Raw genomic sequence first — 16607 nt, 5'->3', positions numbered from 1 at the left:
GAGGTGCTGGCATGCCAAAGCAGAGACGCTGATGAAACCAGTGTACAGCAAAGTCGGGAAGAGGAAGGTTGGCTGCAGCAGTGCAAAGCGGGGACCACAGAACCAATGAAACGCATTACCGGTCAGCAAGCAGAGAGTAAAGAAAACTGTAATGCGTGACAGATGCCGAACCTGTCAGTGAAGGCCAGTAAAACCAGTGAAGTCGAATGGGATACCGGTGCGCTTCAGGGCGAATGGCGCGTACTGTTGGCAGCGCGAGAAAACCTAGATAAGGGAGCTGAAGTGTTTGACACCAAAACTGAGGCTGTTGAGGTGACCCAATATGTCAAAAACCTAATTTGTTGGCCACAGAAGACGGTGAGCTGAAAAGTCCTGGCAGGAGAGTAAACCAGTTTTCCACAGTGATGAAGTGTCGAATATAGTGTATACGTTTGGTAATTAGACCGCATGTGGAGCGGATGAGGCTTCATGGATAGTTCTTCATCTAGAACTACTCCCAAGGCTTTGACCTTCTTGGAAACGAGAATAGTATGGCCCACGAGTTGAAAGTTGAGTACTCTTGCTCAGACCTGCTTTGGTAGCAACATTCATGAATTCGGTCTTTTTGCAGTTGAATGCTAGTGAGTTACAAGCCATCCAATCCTGGATGGCATTGTAGATGGTATTAAGAGCACACAGATCTTGCTCCTAGTGCCCACTGAGCTGAAGAACAACCTGGTGTCGGCGTAGTTGGTATATTGGACACCCCAAGTGTTTTAACAGGTCAAGCAGGGGCCGGAGATAGATATATATGAGCAGGGACAAACGGGAGCCGTGGGGACACCACATGTTTGGATGACAGGAGAGGAGTGATTGTTCCCTGCACAAACCTGTACAGTCCGAGGTCCCAAGAACGAAGCTATCCATTTAGGTGCTAAAGTGGAAATGTGGGTGACCTCTCGGAGCCTAGTCACTAGCAGTGCGTGATCTACTAGATCGAAGGCCACACAGAGGTCCAGGAGCATCATCAGGGCAGGATGACCTTTGTCCATGATGCCAGCTAAGGGTCAAGCATGGCGATTTCAGGCCCGTGCTGTGCTCTGTAGCCGGAACTGTCGCAGGCCCAAGATATATTGAATTTGAAGATATGCTAATTTATCTAAGATTTTGAGGATAAATGGCATATTAGTTATGGGTCTGTAATTCTCAGCAATCGATGGCTCTAGATTGGCCTTTTTCGGCAAAGGTGTGACCCAACCGACCCTGAGAGAAGATGGAACTACGCCCTCATCGAATGATAGATTAATACGTTTAGTAAGCTAGGGCACCAATAATTCGAGAGTCCTTAAAGATGTTAGTGAGACAGTCCCCTCTGGGGCAAGAGGTGGATTTAAGATCCTGAATGATCTTGCGCACTTGTTCCTCAGAATAGTGGCAAAAGGAGAAGTGTGGGATGTTATTGGACTTATCTGCAGATATATTAGGAATATTTTCCCAAAAAAACAGGTTCATTAGGGGAATTCTGAGTATTCCAAATGGTTTCTTTATGAGATGCTATTTTAGACATGAAGCCATGAATCTAGGGAAAGGGCTTGCCCCCTTCTCTGGTGGAACCATTTATTGATCTTTCTTTTCTGCACATTTAAATTTACGTTTGGAACCCTTGAAAGTAGCTGTAGGTGTACAGCTCGCTGACCTCCCTAATTTCACCTTTTATTAAGTTTAGTCTGTGGGTCAGTTTAGGATTTTGGACACATGACTTTCTTAATTTAAAAACATCCTGACACAGACGGTCCTTAGTTTTATTGAGGCAGGGAAACCCCTCCTAGGTATAGGTAGGATGTTCCCAAACCCTTTTTACTTTTGTGATAATAAGTCTATATTCAACACCAAACATGCCACTGTGTCCGAGTCTTACTCTTGATCACTTACACTGCACATTCCTCTCAAATATAGGCGCAATCATCAAACAAACTCATTTGTCACCATGGCCCCACTATATGGTTGTTTCAAACGGATACATTCACATATACTAATACTTCACCTTAACAGGTGCTAGTTGTTACAATTCACTACAACAGAATGCGCCACGCACTTGAAAATTAACACTGAATTACACCGTACTCTCTCACACATTCTGCAACAGTTGAAATTGGAACGGATAACCTTAGCAGCCTGAAGTCAAAATGATGCTGAACCAATGATTATCTTCAGGCATGCCAACAATCTTTGGTTAAAAGGATGAACAATTATTACTGCGTACACTACTTCTTATTTAGCATCCACAAAAGTCTTCTGAAAAATTCAATACATTCTGGATCTAAATCCTGCAACACTGAACTATGCATCTTTGGAAACCTCCAACGCATCTCCACAGGTTAAACAACGACCAAGGTACAATACTGGTTCTTCTTGCTACTCCGATGCTCAGTACATCACCTGATATTTGGCACATAGCCCTCTCGGTCCATTACAGTACTGTACAAAGTCTTGCTCGTCTGGGCAACATGCTTCGATTTCAGGCTCTTCAGAACTCGAGCTGAACTCCTTCATGACATGACCCGTACCCCTCTGCTCGTACACCGGCTATTCACCTTTGCCAAAACTTGAATTTCCATTAAACTGTACTTCATTTTGACACCACTGAACAGGACCACATCTTGCTTACTTTCACTCTAGTTCTTTCTCAGCAGCGCCTAGCTGAAATGTCTGCTCATTTTGTTTTCCAGTGCTGGGATTGTATTCCGACTGCACCACCTACCCATACACACTTCAGCATGCACTCTCTTACGATTCATGTGACCCGCCTTCACGTTGCTGTTCAAATCACAGCGTCGGAACACGTGCTGTCATCTTAACGCGTGCAGCCATTGGCTCCCCAGATGACATCATCATTGCTCCTTTTGGCTTTCACGGTGCACTGGGCTCTCGGGCTCTAAACTGCCAGCTGGCTCTGGCTCCTCTTGCTGCAAGAAACAGGCTCACTTGGGCCCTTTGCTGCAGTCCTGTCCCACGTCTTCCGAAAGGGCTCCTTTACTCAGCACACTGAAACAACACAGCTGCCAACGCTCACACAGGTGGCTACTCTGAACAAGCACTTCAATGGTCTTTTCAGCACTCTCGCCGTGCAAGACAGACTTTTGTTGACTCTGCTGCTTTCAAGGCTGTGGTGGGAAAGGTCACTTCCACCTCAGCTCACCACCAAGTTGCTTTTGTCAGCGCCAACTGTTCATGGCACTTCCACTCCTTGTCCCCTCCTCTCTGCTCCCCTTACACTTGTTCCACCGCTTGCTGCCACACTTCTAAGGGCAGCCTAAGGGCAGCCTCAACACTTCAGTAACTGGATGGCTGACGACAGAGCAGAGCATGATGGAGCCCTGGGTGGTGGACATGTCAAGTTGCTTCTCCCAGCACTCCTATATGGATATGGGAAGCACTTAAGCTGAGTCTGGCAGCTCATAAGAACAATATATATTGATAAGTTCAATCCACAACTGGGATCCACGCCACAGTGATCACTCACGGTTTCCCCAACGACTCTGCCGTCCCGTCCCAGCCGCAAGTCGGATTTAAATATCGCACTCACGGCTGGCATGGGACAGGAGCAAGAGTCGGATTAGGACTGCAGCGCATGTCGCCATTGCTGGCTCAATGTTTAGGAAGTACACACCTCACCCCTAAGACAACCAATTCAACACATAATCTTTCAACTTAGTAGGGACACTCCACAACCTGAGACGACTCCTGGTCCCTTCCTTATTCACTTCAGCACATAGTTCCCCACTACAGGAATCCAACAGGTCTGTGCTACCTACCTACTTCGTCCATCCTTGATGTAGACTGCCCATTGATCATTAACCTTTCAGGCCTTTCCACAGGCTCAACCTTTGTCTCTGGGATAACCGGTTCAACATCAGTTCCCAAAACTACAAACCTCAGTGCATCTGAGAGCACATCTCATCTCACTCAACACCTGAGAACCTTCGATACACAAGTGCTTCAGTACTCAAGTCGTCCACTACAAGTCCCTTTTTCACAACTCTCAACACTCCACAAATCATGCACAGTCCTCTTGTCACACACTCTTCCTTCTTGCCTCTTCATGGCAGTTAACAAGCTGTCTCGTGCTTCATTTGGTTCCATCATCTAGCACCACCACTGTACATCTTCCTTAGCCTTTTGGGGTTTGACAAATACGCAACAATCTTCCCTCTAATCCTGGGATTTCTCACACATAGTTTATCTCCCACCCAAAACGGCTCCAGGTATACCAATTTCCTACTCTCAAACCACTTTTTATACTTCTGTTGACACACCTCAGCCCTTCAAATTAGTTCATGCCTCTTCACTTTAACTGGACCAGATGTGCCTAGCCATTCAGGGGCTAACTCGGTAATAGGTCTTCTTCCCCTAGGGATACAAACGGTGATACTCCAGTCGTATAATGCATTGTGGTTCTGTAGGCTCACACCATATCTCTCACTGTCATCACAACATTTAACTTTGACATAAAGGCCAACTGCAGAGTTCCTTTTACTGCTCTGTTGAATCTCTCAACAAGCCCTCTGCCTGGGACAATACAGGGCCATGGTATCATGCCTCACACAAGCACTACGTAAGGAATGCACAAATAGCTTTGACTAAAATTGCACTTGTTCTCTGTCAACACGACGAACAAAACTCTTCCTTCCGGAACACCCTCTCAAAAAACATCACAGCAGATTTGATTGCGATATCATCGGTCCATTCTGCATACGGCCACTTGCTGTGATAGTCTATCAATACAAACATATTCTCTTGCTTTGATAAGACACTGGCAGTGGACCAATAATGCCCAACGCCACTTTCTCCCAGGACTGCATCAGTATCTGAACCGGAGTCCACGGCGGCTCCACCGCCACATGGGATTTATCACTGGCCGCACAAGGGAGACCATTTACTACCTTATGCTCCACTTCAGAATCCATGCACAGCCACCAATAAGTTTCTCTCGCCCTCCTTTTGGTCATGTTACGTCTCGGGTGCCCCTTATGTGCCGCTTCCAGGATCACAGATCTCATTCTATTGGGAGGTACAATCTTCTCCCCGCTATACAACACATTTGCCTCTGCCCACAGTTAATTCTGCACCTGGGCAAACTGGGCACTGACCCCTGAGGATTGCTTCGGTCACCACTCTTCAAGTAGTGTACACACCCTATTCTATTCTGCACCTGTCGCACACTCTTCCTGCCATCTCACTGGCTCTAACACTCCCCATTTGCTACAACACCTTCTTGTCCAGTTATCACTCTGTGCACTCCTTCTATGGGAAGACAGGACAAACAGTCCACTGCTACATTGTTCAAACCAGGTGTGTACACCGTTAATGTATTCTTGCAAGGCAAGGGCCTAACGGTTTGTTCTAGGGGATCCACTCATGTTCTTCCCCATTGGAGCATGCAGTAAGGGCTTGTGATCAGTTTTCATCACAAACTGCATGCCCCACAAACTACATTTAAAGTGGTTCACTGCCCAATAGCATGCTAACACCACATGTTCTATCGTGGAATAGTTACTTTCCGCTCTTTTCAATGTTCTTGATGCAAATGCAATCACAATCTCTTGCCCATTCCTTGATCGGGTCAGCACCACACCCAATCCTACAGCACTTGCATCAGTGGTTAGTATTGTCTTCCTGCCGGGGTCAAACATTCACACGGTTGGAGCATTCACGATCCTCTTTTTAATTTACCCAGATGCATTCTCATGACATTCTTTCCACTCAAAAACCAAGTTTTTCTTCAGCAACACTCTTAAAGGAGTACTCAAAGTGTGGCGAATCTTTCTACAAATTTGGAGTAGTACTCCGCTAATCCCACAAAACACCCTTAAAGTCTCCATATGACAAGCTGGAGCTTGTACTATGGCCTCGATCAGGTTAGTCTTTGGCTTAATGCCATGTTCATTTATCATGTGGCCTAAAGACAAAACTTCTTTAACTTTGAATCTACATTTTTCTTTTTTACCAGTCAACCCTACTCGCTGGAGAGTGTCTAGTACTTCTCACACACACACACACGTCACTCAGTATCTGCAATAAATATGAGGATGTCATCCTGGAAGCATTTTATGTTCTGTGTTCCATCAAACAAAAATTCCATCGTACGCTGAAAAACCACAGCAGCTGACGCCAATCCAAACGACATCCTTCTAAATCTATAAGCACCAAATGGTGTCACAAAACAAGGTGAGAGCTCTTGACTCAGGGTGTCACTGCATGCACTATGGATAGCAAGTTAGGTGTCATTCTTTAGTGCTGGGTGTATATGGTACAGTTGTTTGAAGGCAACCTTTTACTGTTGGCTGTGCTTGGTATGGTTGTGTGAAGCGACAGTAGAGTAGCCTGTTGTGGTAGATCTGGATGAGGGAGTATCCGATTGTGTGTGTTCTGATATCGCTTCTATTGTGGATCGAGGTTTACTATTAAGTTGACACAACGTAATTTGTATAGTTCCTATAACATTTCTGCATATGGAGAGTAGGAATTCACCATTTAAGATGTATGAGTGGTCAGGATGTTCACGATCATCTTAGCAAATGTTTAGATTTTAATAATTTGTTCCCATTGGCACTTATCACATGTTTAGGGTCTGCTCTTCAATTTCCAATGTAAGGCTGTGACACATTGAACTATGTGGGTTATTTGGTGGTTATTTTCACATTGTTTTGCATCATAAGGGGGAAGGTGTATTGTGGTCACTTGCAGATACGTGATGTCATAGAAAAGATGTAGTAGAATGTTGTGACTGTTTGTATGGAAGCATTCCAGTGTTGACAGTTACTGAGAGACTGGGTGAGAGTTGAGGCTTGCCAGGGTATTGGTGTGCCGGTTTCTTCATTATATAATCTACCTGTCACTGCATGCACTATGGAGCGCAAGTAATGAAGATTACCTACTCTTGTCTTACCCTACGCGTCTGTGTCATCTCTTCAATTATAACACTAGGCTTGTGGTGGCTATGTGGGGTTGGGGGTTGTGTTTATGTAGTGTAAGTTGGTGTGATAACCCAGTTCATATTTGGCACCTTTACTCCGAGACCACGGAGAACCGGAACACTTGCTTGAGAGATGTGATTGCATGGGGATGTAGAAACAAAAACAATAATCTCAATGATACGTTAATTTAATTAACTAGTAAGGTGACACTGTGCAGGTAGTTTCAGGGTAGAGCTTGGTGGTTATGAATCAGTAATAATTTGCAGTAGCATAAATTTTGATTGCACTTCCTGAATGTGTATTGCAGGGTACCATGCAACAGGTCTTGCCATGTTATGAGTTTTGTAATGGTTTTGCTTTAAATTGTCAATTGGTGCATGTCTACATTTTGTAGTCCGTTCAGTATTGTGTATACATGTCATGTGGTGTGTTCTAAAACCGGTTGCATTCCAAAAGAAAAATTGTATACTTCATTAAGGAAGTTAAAATTACCTTTTTTATCGCTTTTCTTTACCTAAGTGATAACCCTGTTGAACTAAATATATTGTCTAACGTTCTACTAAACATTTCATTATGCTCTGAGCACCTGATGGCATCCTATTGTGGCTTATTAAATGTTTACACATTGGCATTGTGAACCTGGCCTGCTCCCAGTTCCAAACTGATAATTCATACCTCCTTTTTTAAAACGACTAAACAAAGCAATTCAAATTTGGAATTGGAATTTCAAAACCGCTCTGCCACCGCAAAATCCTTATGGTCTCATATAAAATGAAAGTATGTCATTAAGACATTTCAGGAGTTTGAATTCAACACAATACTTATCAGGTAGTCTACTTTAACGCCTGAAGTCTCCAGTTTGCCAAAATCCAGATTGAGTTGGTGTGACTCAACAGTTGATTTTTTGGTCATTATGAGGTAACCAGATTTGGCGGTTGTATGAAACTGCTTATCCCAAAGCTATTAGGTGCGACAAAGTTAATTTAACAGAGACCTTAAGGGGAGACCTTTTGGAATGGGTAGGGGTGTGACAAATGATTATTCATAGATTGCCAATGATTGTTTGTGGCTCAGCTAGTTGGATGAACTTCTGAGACCTCCATTTCGTTTCTGGCATAAAATGAGAACCCAACCCGGTTATTTACACACAGAAAGTACTTGTAGAAAACACTACTTAAGGGTCTTCAAAATGTGATGATCTGCTCTTTGACCATTAAATTCAATCGACAAACGTATGAGAAATAAACTATAAATGTGTGTTGAAAAAGTGATGCATGCATCTGCTGATGTTTCGTGTTCCTACAATCTTTATTTGTGCAAAGAATCAAAAATAGCATCTGTTGCAAACCAACACAGTGTAAACCCTATGCTCAGAAGGCTCTACATTGTTGTGGCCAAAACTGTCTAGTCTTACACCCTAATCAAATTATATTTGATACGGCTACTTGTATGTGAGGGGTCAGAAATGGGAGGCGGACAACTTGGTAAAGAATTTTCACAAGTAGCCATTTTATTAAATCATAAGGATGTGATAAACGCCTTGCTATCCCTAACCTAAAGAGGATTTCCCTACCTATCATTCAAAATAAAAACACTTTAATAAAATAAATCTGTCCCTCACACTTATGCATAAAACAAACTCAAACAGGTATCAGATAGCAAGTCAGGTTTAACAAAATAATAGTTATACTCAAGCATGAACTGTAGAACTATGTATCCTTTTTAACCAGGGTCGGATCTCCTTCCCCTGGTTTAAAGTAGGACTTTCCAAATTAAAGTTCCAAATGAGAAAGTTCCTTTTTGTAGCCAAGCTTTGTTCTAAATGGAACATACAGTTCTTCTCACTCAAAATGTCTTTCACGTGGCCTTTCACAAAGGTTCCACCAAACGAAAAAGTCTTTATCTCCACACTTGTGGTCAATAGTTCAACACACCTTCTTCTTCAAAAAACAAACACTTCCACAATTGTTCTGCATCAACAACAATGTTTTGTCAGGATGATTTTACCACAATTCATTAGACACATTTATGGACTTGCCACTTTCTCTTCTGCACAACCTCCAACCCCATTGCAGTACTTCACCAACTTCTTCTTGGTCCACTAACCTGCCAGGACTACCCCGCCAGGACTACCACTAATAGTCCCTTTACTGGTATACTCCCCCGCCAGGACAAAAACTCCTAAAATGACTACAAGTACTCTTTGGCGAGGCTTGCTTCAAACTTTCAGAAATGTCTGACTTTCAACAACATCAACATTCACAAATTCTTCTGGGTAGACATTATACACATTAGTGCTGTTTGTTCCACTGTTTATAGTTGGGGTCCTCTCCTCCTTGATACTTCCTAAAAGGAGGGTGTCTCTCCTGCCACTCTTGACTTCCCACTTTCACACCAATGTCTCTGTTATACCTACCCTCTTTTGGCTTAGGCAATGCTTGTAGGTGTATTGCTCAACTATTGCCCCCTCTTCACTTTGGGAATGATGGTTACAATCTTTCTGCAATATTGTTCTCTCATTACTTTCCCAATGTTGGTTATAGTCCTTCTGAAGTTTTGCCCCCTGTTTACTTTGGCAATGGTGGTTATGGTTTTTCATAAGTATTGTTCCCTCTTTGTTTTGACAATGTGGGCTACTATCTTGGTTCAATATTGCCCTCTACTTTGGGTAATGAGAGTTGTAACCTTTCTTCTCTTGCCTTCTTTCAAAGGGAGTATAACACCAACATGCCTTTCTGTCATTAGTTCGATATTCAGAATATTGGTTAGCAGTCAGTGGTTGAGTACAGAGCGTTCCAGGGTTAAACCAACTCACTGGTACCTCTCTACGCATCCGCTGCCGCCTCCTGTTTCTTTGGTTGCTTCCTGACCGCTTCGGTCATATTCCCACAGCACGCGCTATTTGTGAAAGGAGCTTGTCTTGCTCCTCATGCACTCTGGTGCTCGCCAGCTCCTAGACCCAGGCACGAAATAGGGAGAGTCTCTCTCCCACGGGGCAGCCTCTCAAACCATGTGTCTGACCACTTCTTCTGCACTCCACCTACTTGTTATAGTGGCCTGCACCTGAAAGGGGGTTTTAAATATTCTAAGGTCCTGCTCAGGTATGGTCATTAGAACCACTTCACTGCATACTGCAGTTCTGTGCCTCTGAGACTTCCTCGTCCCAGTACTTAAAGCATTATGGGATCTGAAGTCCCCAATGTTCTGATTATTTTTTATATCAAAGACTTTAAGTCTAACCTTAGTTTATTCACTTGCTTGATTTTAGAGGAGATAATGGTTGGTTCTTAACTTCATACCTAATGGAGAACCATAATTGCTAGAAGCCAGGGTATTAATGCTCTGAGTCCCATATATATTATTCCCATACTTGATCACAACAGTTTTCACTACCAACAGGGTGGGTAGTTCTGGGAAGGAAAGCCTCACACTGACAAGAAGCCTTTAAATATTCTGGCATCAGAGACATCGCCTTGTCCGAAGAGGATAAGTACTGTCTCTCTCCTTACGGAGTCGTCCCACTCCCTAGGGGGCCTTCGCCTCCCAGGTGATCCACCCAGCTAATACCACCCCCAGGGTTAGGATCAGGTTGTGGCTGCCTTCTCCGGCAACCTGGGAGGAGACTTTAGGCAGGGATTCTGCGAGGACGCTAAAAGATTAATCTCATGTAGTAGTTTGGGTGCCACCATCACAACAAAGCACGAAAAAATCACTCCCAAGTCAAGGGTTTCCAAACATATATGCAATGTATTCACAAAAACTGTTAAGTGTATTTTAAACCTATTTAATGTCAAAGTGCTGTTACTGTGTCAAATACCCTGGCAGACCATTCACTGTCCCACTCCTGCAAATGTCAACCATGTTTTCGGGCTGACCCTTCCAAGCAGAGGGCATTGTATAATCAAGGGTAGTCATATTTCATGGTTCTGAAAGTCTTAAGACAATGCTGTGTACCATGTGTGGCATATTGCTGTCATCTCAATGCCATTTTCATAGTTCATATCAGAAACCGAACTACTGTGATATAAAAAGAGGAAACTGTAAAGTTTTGGTAACAGGAAGCAATATAAGTACTGTAAAGGTCAAACGTATTTTGTTAAGCATTCTCTGTTTTAGCTCTTAAATTCTGTTAATTGCTTCCTGTTACCAAAGCTTAAGAATGGATATGAAATGTCTCATTAAATACGTAACATTAGGGAGCAGACTCAATAGCGGAAAGCCACGCTTAGGTTTTCCTTATAGTCCCATCATTTTATAGCTACTGACTCTCATTTCAATACAAAACTGAAATCCACTGTAATAAGGGTGCAAATATTTGGTGGGCTGATTGGTGTTTCGGGTGTCATCACTTGTCACACAATCCAAGGGGGTAACACAAAAGGTTGCCATGAAAAGATGATCCCTGTTGATGGCACAATATTTATCAAAGGTGTTTGAGCAAAATCACTGCGTGTGGATAGCATCACTGTCCGTCCTTTGCATTTCAGGGGTAACTTTACCCAATACTCTCGTTTCCATTTTCCAAGAGTGATGATTTGAGTCCAGTGTTCTTTTGGTATTGTCATGCAGGAATTTGTAGGGGTTGTTCCAGGACAATGAGGTGTGCATTAGTTAAGCCAGTCATGTTTCAAAGGTGACCAACCATGTAATTCCAACTGAATACTTGAAAATAATACTTTACTGCTGATCGCATCACCTGTTAGGCACATATTTATATCCCGTTGCACCTGTGAAAAGCTGATCGCCTAAAACTGCAGCCCCTTTTGTGTAAAAAGCAGACATAAAAAGGGGGGAAAGGAAAGAATCCAGGCAGGTATTACTAATCAAAATGTATCAATGTTTCATCACACTTTGTTTCAGTAACCTCACTGCTGTATTGTATCAGATATCCATTAACAAATGGAGAATTTGTAGATCTTGCATGTCACGACCAAACAAGTGTAATTATCTTTTTTTCTTTTTTTAGTGTACATGTTAGGTATTTTCTATTTAGATTCCAACACTTTCTCCTGGTCGTATCCCCTAAGAAGAAATGTATGATTCAGTAATTCCATATTCGGACTGTGCCTCCTTTTACATAGTGGTAAGGCATTGCAGTGATTACCCACGCTGCAAAGAAGGCATGGGTAAGACATGTAACCCCTTGTTCTTATCCAACTCGTCAACATAACCATGCTCAATTCGTTGGAGAGTCCTCGCTTGATGCATGTAAGTATTTCGATTTGTGGGTTTAGGTAATTTGGTGGTATTGATCTTACTCGTATCTGTTATTTAAAGGAGGACTGGTATTTCCAGTATAATCCAGATGTGGCTTCCCTTCATGGAGTTGGAGTCTGCTTGCTAATGTTATACACTGCTGCTGAAAACAAACTACCTTTTCTTTTCCGACTTGTGATGGTGCGGAAATCGGGTTAGCATTTGGGTGCTAATCGCTTCTACGTGCATTTGTTATAACTGCTCTTTGGTTGCAGATCTGTTATTTACCACACAAAATATTTTTGTGTGAATTTTCACACATCTGGATTTCAAACTAATCTTTCCTGGCTTGGTGTGTCTTTCACTGGTCTGCTTGCTTCATGTAAGAATTTTGTTTTTGCCCAAGTTATAAAACATGTATTTATTTTTGCTTTTTAAATGTATATAACAAAAAGGATTTTTTGTTTGTTTTAGGGATCTTCATTCCCGCCATTGTCTGAATATGCTCCACCACAGAATGCCAGCTCCGATCATCTCATAGCTGGAAACCCGTTTGACGATAATTACAATACACCCTCCAACAGGTCACTTACTTTTGGACATCCTTATTTTAGAAGTCCGGGCTACCTAGGATATGGAGGTGTCAGAATGCCACCAAGTGGTGCATCCAGAACTTTGACTACATTGCGCGGCCAGTATTTGAACAGGAACCAGTCCCCTCAATTCCTTCAAAATTCAGTGGAAACATCTTTCAGTCGTTGCTACAATTTCAACTCTGGTTCGCATGACAACTCTGCTTTTGGGAAACAACAACTATATAGGCTAACTCAACATGGCTGTTTACCAAACGTGCGCTTTCAACAGTCTTATGGAGGGAATGTTCTCAACCATGCGCAGCAACAGAACCCTAGGACAAACTTTACTCCAGTTGCAGCATCTGTGCCTCGAGGCAATCCCTACTTTCATCCCCTGATGGAACCAAACTGTGGTCCTGTTCCTCCCAAACTCTTGCATAATCATCCCAGAGCATCTGGTCAAAAGCATAACTTTTCCCAAGAGAGTGATAACCATACCAATCGGACCTCAAATCTTACCGTCCCCAAGAACATTGAGAATAACAGCAGCACTGACTTCAAAAATCTCAGTAGCCAGTATGTATCAAATGAAAGTAACAGTGACTCCAGTGATCTTGAGTGCATCACAGATGATCGTGCAAATGAGATTACCAATCCACGTTTTCTTCATCGAGGAGATGCACACGCCATAACATCTAAGAAGGGCATCAAAAATTCACTCCACCTAAGCCCTTCAACCCATCCTTTTACTGACTCGGTCTGTGTCTGTGGAATTTGTACAGATGAAGTAAGTGGCGACCAGGACGCCCTTCTTTGTGAAGCGTTGTGCCATAATTGGTATCATCGAATCTGTGCGGGCATGAGTGAGGCAGCGTACCGCCTCCTCACTGCAGAAGCTTCGGCAGTTTGGGGCTGTGACACTTGTATGGCAAAAGAGGATGTGTCACTAATGCGCATCACACATGCATGGGCCCTGCCAGCACTTAACAGTGATGACGACGATTAATTTTGTCTGTGCTAGAGTAGGGTGCTTTTTTCACAATTGACACTTTTCACAGAGATTACTGGGTCAGATTTGAGCTATTTTTTCCATTTTTATTTTCTACGTATGAAGTGTTAACTAAAAGGTCATGGGTGTTGTGAACATCTAAAACGAGTTGTTTTGGTATAACTTTGTAAGATTGGCACATGTTTCAACATTGGCTTATTTAATTTAACGTGTTGATTATTTGCACATCTAACAGAATTGCTGTATCACTGAGGTGCCCATTTACATTAGAGGTGCTCATTTCAAGCGTGCATATAATGTGGCCAATGGCTCAGTCCTTTTTTTGGTTTTATTGTTTCGTGAAATTGATGCCCCAACCCACTTTGGAATGGCAACGTTTGCATAGAGGTTTTTTGATTACAGGCTTTAGCTCTTCATTGTAGCTTGTACAGCTGTCCAAACGAATGGGCTTCACAGATGAATTCCAAATGTGTAATGCTGCTGCTTTTCTACGTGGTGCTCACTTTATTTTTTGGGACTGACGAGCAGCCCCCATGTTTGCACAGAGAATACAAAGGTGTATAAGAAGTTTGAATAAAATGTTGAATCAAGTCTTTTGTACCAGTTCACTAATTGCACTTTTCCATGTCCAAAATGGCAAGATCTCCAATGTTAGTTCACACAGATAATCTTGCTGCTCCTGCTACCATCTCTCTGAAATCTCTGGTCACAGCCAAAAATTCTGAATTATCTGGTGTTCTTCACATGCTGCTCAAAGACTACATTATGTGTACTTCTAAACATGTTGGTTGTAGGCAGGCCACACGACTGTTGCTCTCTACCAATTGAGGATATCTGTTAATAAGCACTGGGGTGTGGCTGCACACACACATTAAATTCATCTCTGGCGCACTCGAGGAAGGTTCCTTGCTACAGGATGTAAAAGTCAACAATGCAGCCACACTTGATTATAAAGGTATATTTGAAAAACAAGCATTTAGAATATATATTCCAGTGCAACATCACTGTTGATTGCTACTGGGTATTGCATGTTGGTTTAACTGGCTATTGTGTGTTGGTTTAGATCTTAATTGAAATGAAAGAGGAGTCAAACATGTATATGGAGTGCTGTCTACAATTTTTCTCAGGGATATGTATTCTTTCAGGGCATTGACGCCAGGTTGTTCTCTAAGATTGTACTGCATTTAAAAAAACACTCATGTAGCTTTGGAAGCACATTTTTATAGACCTGCCTAATTTGTAATTGGATTTTCATTGTCTTACATTGTTAGATCAGACTAAGAGATGACAATAAAAAATTGGACATGCTGGTATATTCTTTCATGATTTGACTTGTTGAGAATGGATTCAGAGTTGGAGAAAATACCTCCTCTGCAACTTAAATGATCCTTTATGAGCAGTATGGTGGGTTAGAAGGATACAGACACAAGGTGGATGTATTTAAATGATAAAGACAAACGGACCTAACTGCCTCACCCACTAAACTAAAGGTGCTCGTCTATCGTCAGTGCAAGTCTTTCCGACCACTCCAGCAAACCCCAGGACCTGTTTTCCTCCGGATTACACTTGTGGGGCTCAGCTCTCTCGACCAATGTTCACTTTGGTTTCTCGCTCGCCTCTCTCCAGTCTGGTTTCTCGCCCGACCCTGGTCTGGCGTCCTTCGGCAACGACTTCCACGCTGTCTCCCTGTCTAGCATCTCTAATTGGGCTACTCTGCTTCCCGGACTGCTGCAGGTTCTGTGGCCTTTCTTAGCTCCACCTCTCCCAAGCACTTTGACGCAAGAGGGTTTCCCCTACATACTGTTCTCTCTCCTCCTTTTGGGCTTCCTTGTCCTGCTTTCATAGTGCTTTGATCTTAAAGGGGTATGCCCCTCTTCGTGCCATGGCTTGCTTGAGCCAGCATGGTCTGCATCAAAATAGGAGTAGGATGCACTGTTTTTGATGTAAGGCAGTCCCGTATAGGTGGAAAACGTGTCTTGCAAAAGGCATTCCCCTTGGAAATGGGAGTCCTTGTCCCCTATGGGGGGGGGGGCACTCTTGAGTGGCGTCCCACTTGCCCTGACCCCTAAGGATGGTCTTGCGTAGGGGCCTCACAGGGGGTGGCTCCCTGTTGGGGAGAAGGGATGAATACTCCTGATTCATCACAACAAATATCAAAGTGAACGGGTGTACCTTCAAAAGCAAGTTAAAGGGAGTGGATAGCTGTACATATAGGGTGTGCGTCTCTGATGAGAAGCTGCTGCTCGGAAGTCTGGATCATGCCGTTGCCTTTTGAAGTTGTAACTTGAGTACTCCAAATGTGGGCTTAATGATGGTAGTAACACTTGTTACCAAGCACTTCGTAACTGGAATTTCCACAATATGCACCATTATGAAAAACACCCAATTTTATAATTATTATAAAGCAACATGGTTTTATGAGTTTAAAATCAATAGTTGAATCACTTCTAAAATTGGAACTTGCGTTCATTAAAGTTATTGACATAGTGGGCCTTTTGAAATGTAACCATCTTGTCTGCATAAGGCTTTCAGTGTGTTTTGCTCTTTATAGATGGAGATGTAATGCCTTGTGGCTACTAGATAGTGGTGTGTACATCGTACTTAAGCAGTATTTCCAACTCGTAGAGATTGGTGCATACAAGCAGTGCCTCAAAGCCACAGAGTCATTTCTTCTCCTGTAGCACTTATTGATCAGCTTCAGCTTTTTATTTATTTTCAAAGCATTCACTAAAATGGAGTGCCTGGGGAACATGCAAATGGCAGTTTGGTGTGGTATACATCCCAATAACTTTACATGATCTTGTTTTCTCTGAATCGTGAAATATATTTTAAGCCAAGAAAAGGTGACTTGAGGTACTGATTCAACGTTTT

General features: G+C 42.9%; 1 protein-coding gene across 2 annotated transcripts in view; it reads left to right on the top strand.

The window, feature by feature from the left end:
- Window positions 1-15049, top strand: part of PYGO1 (pygopus family PHD finger 1) — a 34700-nt gene extending 19651 nt beyond the window's left edge. Inside the window, exons 3-4 of one of the 2 annotated variants that reach the window (XM_069624880.1) lie at window positions 11923-12164; window positions 12627-15049. In XM_069624880.1, the coding sequence (XP_069480981.1) occupies window positions 12129-12164; window positions 12627-13733 (1143 nt within the window). In that variant the 5' untranslated portion in view covers window positions 11923-12128 and the 3' untranslated portion in view covers window positions 13734-15049. The remainder of the gene's footprint in view (window positions 1-11922; window positions 12165-12626) is intronic. The other variant, XM_069624879.1, reaches the window with a different exon arrangement.
- Window positions 15050-16607: the final 1558 nt, after the last annotated feature.

Source organism: Ambystoma mexicanum, chromosome 11, assembly GCF_040938575.1.
Source record: "Ambystoma mexicanum isolate Mex_15411 chromosome 11, UKY_AmexF1_1, whole genome shotgun sequence".
Lineage (NCBI taxonomy): Eukaryota > Metazoa > Chordata > Amphibia > Caudata > Ambystomatidae > Ambystoma > Ambystoma mexicanum.
The sequence above is the reverse complement of the archived record's forward strand: the minus strand, read 5'-3'. Positions and strand labels throughout refer to the sequence as shown.